The sequence below is a fragment of the Brassica napus genome, chromosome C3, assembly GCF_020379485.1.
Source record: "Brassica napus cultivar Da-Ae chromosome C3, Da-Ae, whole genome shotgun sequence".
NCBI lineage: Eukaryota > Viridiplantae > Streptophyta > Magnoliopsida > Brassicales > Brassicaceae > Brassica > Brassica napus.
In genome coordinates, this window is record NC_063446.1 from 46,808,184 (window position 1) to 46,812,685 (window position 4,502).

General features: G+C 33.7%; 1 protein-coding gene across 1 annotated transcript; it reads left to right on the forward strand.

The window, feature by feature from the left end:
- The first annotated feature begins 769 nt into the window (after window positions 1-769).
- LOC106353562 (calmodulin) lies at window positions 770-3,530 on the forward strand. The gene is made up of 3 exons (XM_013793320.3): window positions 770-994; window positions 1,380-1,749; window positions 3,075-3,530. Exons 1-3 carry the CDS (start codon window positions 919-921, stop codon window positions 3,256-3,258), a joined length of 630 nt encoding a protein of 209 aa, XP_013648774.2. The 5' UTR covers window positions 770-918; the 3' UTR covers window positions 3,259-3,530.
- Window positions 3,531-4,502: the final 972 nt, after the last annotated feature.

Sequence of the window (4,502 nt, forward strand, 5' to 3'; positions counted from 1 at the left end):
TGAAGCTGAGACGAGTCGCGAACGGGAGCAAGCAGCTATCGGGTCGTGAACGTGCTGGCTATCGAACGGTATCGCGTCGAGCAGGCTGAGATCGTGTCTCGCGAACAGGCTGAAGTCGCGAGCTGAGGAACGGACTGAGGTCGCGTGCTGAGATCGGGAACGCCTTGAGTATGGGTTTTAGGTTCTCGGTCAGATTAGGGTTCGTCGTCGGGTTTAGGGTTTATCGCCAGGATGAGATTAGGGTTTTAGGGTTCGGACTTTAGCTTAGGGTTTAGAGCGTAATCGTGCTGATAACGTGTTGTAAAACAAGAGAATAGAATTTGTATGTTTATTTCTTATTCATAAACATAAGGATCCCTTTATATATAGAGAATTACACCGTCATAAAATAATGGAAAGACTAGAGAAAGAAAATACAAATATGGAAAGAGTACAAATCATAAACTAATAAGGAAAAGGAAAACTAGGGTTTCTCTCTCTCCAGCCACCGGCTCTCTCTCTCTCTAGAGCGCGGCCGTCTCTCTCTCTCTAGGTATGGGCCGGTTTATGGACCAGACCGGTTATGGACATCCACAATATGATTTATAACAATTCAAATAGTTTTCATTGAAATAATTTTTGAACAACCATTCATTTAAATTTTTCAAAATTTAAAAATAATAATTTTCTCCAAATATAGATTAGTTAATTTTATCTTTAGTCTAAAATCAGTAAAAATAAAGTTTAGAAAAGAGGTTTAGAAAAGTTAGAGGCCGTAAGAAAAAACTGAATGAAAATAAGAGAGGAAAGGAAAGAAAAAACCCTAAAAAGAAGTTGGGAGGGTAAGATCGTCAACTCAAAATAGAATCGATCGCTTATTTATAAACTACAATTCACTCATCACGCGATTAGGGAATCGAGGAAGAAACAAAAAGAAACATGGCGGATCAGCTAACGGATGACCAGATCTCCGAGTTTAAGGAAGCCTTCAGCCTATTCGACAAGGACGGAGATGGTCTCTGATCTCCTAATTTTCTATTCAGTTTGTGTTTATTTCCAGGAAGATCTACTTTTCGATTTGCCCAGTATTTGATTGCTTTAAGTCTCTTTTTCTTTGGCTGTTTACCTGATTTGATTTTCTGAACCAACTCTCTGTCAGATCCTCGCGAATGGTAGCATTCAGATTGATTTTGTAGATGTTTTCTTATCTACGATTAGTGGAGCATTGTTGCTTACCTTATTGACCATTGCGTTCATTCGTAGCCTTAAAAAGAGACTTTTGTATGTTTCTTGCTACATTGTATGCCACTTTGGTAGACTTCTTTTTTGAATAAGAAATCAAACTTTTTCTTCATCATTGCGATCTTGACATATGACCTGGGTGTTTGTTCTTCTTTTAGGCTGCATCACCACAAAAGAGCTCGGCACTGTCATGAGATCACTTGGTCAGAACCCAACTGAAGCTGAGCTCCAGGACATGATCAACGAGGTTGACGCTGACGGGAACGGAACAATTGATTTCCCTGAGTTCTTGAACCTCATGGCCCGCAAGATGAAAGACACTGATTCTGAGGAAGAGCTTAAGGAAGCCTTCAGGGTTTTTGACAAGGACCAGAACGGTTTCATCTCCGCCGCTGAGCTCCGTCACGTCATGACTAATCTTGGTGAGAAGCTCACTGACGAAGAAGTTGATGAGATGGTCCGAGAGGCTGACGTCGATGGTGATGGCCAGATCAACTATGATGAGTTCGTCAAAGTTATGATGGCAAAGTGAGACTCTTCTTTTTTCCTTTCAATCTCTCTAAACTGAAAAGCAAGTACAGATTTGCTTCCTTGTTTTGTTTTCTTGATTCTGACCTTCGTTTGCTTTGCTTTGCTTTTATTATTTGGTTACTCTGTTTCGTTTTTTGTTTGCGACCTTCCTACCGTGCCTCGCTGAGATCTTACCATACACAAACGAAAACCACTTCAAGTTCACCGCTTAACACAACATTCTTTACCAAAAACCTTTACCGCTCAAAATAACATTTGTGACTTTCAAAAATTCACTTAAAGGTATGATTGATATGCTAGTTAACAAGGCTGTGTTGCCTCACACCAGAGGCATTGACCCTAAGATCTTATCTTTTAAAGGTTAAATTCATAGATATTACAAAAAAAACTTGTTAACAAAAATGAGAACTTTTTAAAAATAATAATATTCATTAAACAAAAAAAAATTAGATTAGCTTAAACTCTAACCTAAATTTTAATTCTAGCCCACCCCTTAAATACTAAACCGTTAATCCTAAATTCCTAATCACTAAAGTCAATATACATATATAAATATATTTGATTCATTATTTAAATTATAAATAAAAACATTTTTTTACATTTTAAGAATGCTATTTTGAATTATTTTTCTTCTGTGTCATTTTGAGGGTATTTTCTTATATTTTAAAATAAAAACAAAACAATCTATCTGTGTATTAACACTTTTTCTTTACGATAAAGTAAGCTATTTTATATTTTAATTGCACGTTTTGAACAACATATTTTTATTGCACTGAGATATGATATTTGGATTTATGATGAGATAAAGTGTTGACCGTTCCTATAAATATCATGGCTTATCTTTTAGGATTTCTTGACTATGTTAAATTATCTGTAAGTTTTACTCTTTTTAACAATTATTTAAAATTTTGTCTATATTATATAAATATTTTTATTAGTTTGTAGGTTTTATGTTCGTACAGTTTCAAGTATTTTGCCAAATTTTATATTATTTTATGGTAAATGAAGTTTTGGTATATATATAAGTTACATTTATTAATGAAATAATAAAATTATACTTGTAAAATATTTTAATAAATTTCACATCAAAACTACTCTATCCGTTGTAAAAAGAAAGATTACTCACTACTATCCTAGTCATTGACTCGTAACCTTTCTTTTTCCCTACTACTATTCTAGTCGTTGTAATTTTTTTTTAAATCTATTCTGTGTTTTGTTTTCCTTGTGTAAATACCCTATTTATTTTCTGGTTTATCTTTTTCATTTCTAAACTTTAAAAACAAGGAGACCAACTACTCTTTTCCATTGTTTCTTGTTCTCAGTAAACTTCGGAAATGCGCAACTAACAAGAAGAAGAAGACAAAGAAGAAGAAGACAAAGAATGCAAAACAAAATGAGAAACAAATGATCCGACAGAAACCCGCGGATTCCGAATCACACTGCATTCCTGTTCCTAGCTGTATGCTTCGCTTTTGCTACCGCCCTTCTTTCAGCTCAATTCTATAGCACTCGTAGCTGCTGCTCACGATATAACCTGAAACGAAGAGGAGTTATTTAACATTTTACCCAAAAAAAAAAAGAAACAAAGAGTAGCTGGGGAAATGTTGTGTGTCTTATTTATCTTGCTCTCCAAAGATGTAGTAGGCTAGTGAGTGGTGAAGCTGTTTGGCTTTGTCCTAACGGACATCAGAGAACAATTTTGGTGTAGCGAGTACCGCTTCTAAGCTCGGCTAGTTAATGCATTAATTCTCGTTTGAGTAATGGATTTAGGTTTCTTAGATGAACTTCGATTCATATACGTTGATGACTATATTTAATCGAGCTTTTCTCAACTCCTTTTAGAGTGTTGTCAAGAATCTCTATTCGAGGTATCTGATGAAACAGTTTTCCATCCGCATTCTGGACGTTTCTCCCATTTTTCTTATCGTTACACTTTCTTTGATCCTAGGATCAAAGATTGTATTGAGTTTCGAATTTTAAAATTCTTTATCGTTACTTCTTGACACTCTGAAGAACTTTCAGTAAAGGTGATTACATAGTTTTCTACTCAGTACGAGTATCTTAAAATAATGGATTGCAATGAAAGTTGCGTTCCAAAAAAAAATAAAAAATAAGAAGGATTACAATGAATATACGAGGGAAGTATAAATCAGTCAAATTAATGTGCATGATACACAGCTGGGGAATCAAAATCATGTTCTCAAAAGGTGAACAAAATGATCAGTAATCTATGCAAAATATGACTTGAGTGTAGAGATAATGGCCAAAACTTTTGATCAACTCTCTCAATCTCTGGGTATAATTGACTCTCTCAATGAGTAGTAAACCATACAAACAATCCGGATTTAGAGGGTCAATAGAGACAGAAGTGAATCTCTCACTTAAGAAACTAAAAATAAAACTTCCTTTGAAACAAAATAATTTATGTTTTACTTGTAGACTAGGTGGATCCGATGAAATCGTGAAATGAATATTATACAGTATATACAAATTACTTTTACATATTATTATTTATTTTGTATTCATTTACATATTATGAAATAATAAATATATTGAATAATTGAGAAGCGAGTAACTATTATGTATACAATTAAATTGGAGTAAACACGTAAATAAAACAAAATTCCTCTTGTTTATTTATAATAATTTTTATTGGTAAATAAATAAAAACAATCATTTTATTTATTTTGTATGTTATATAATTAAATTTTAATGATGTTGACATAGATATATAGCATATTTTAATATCA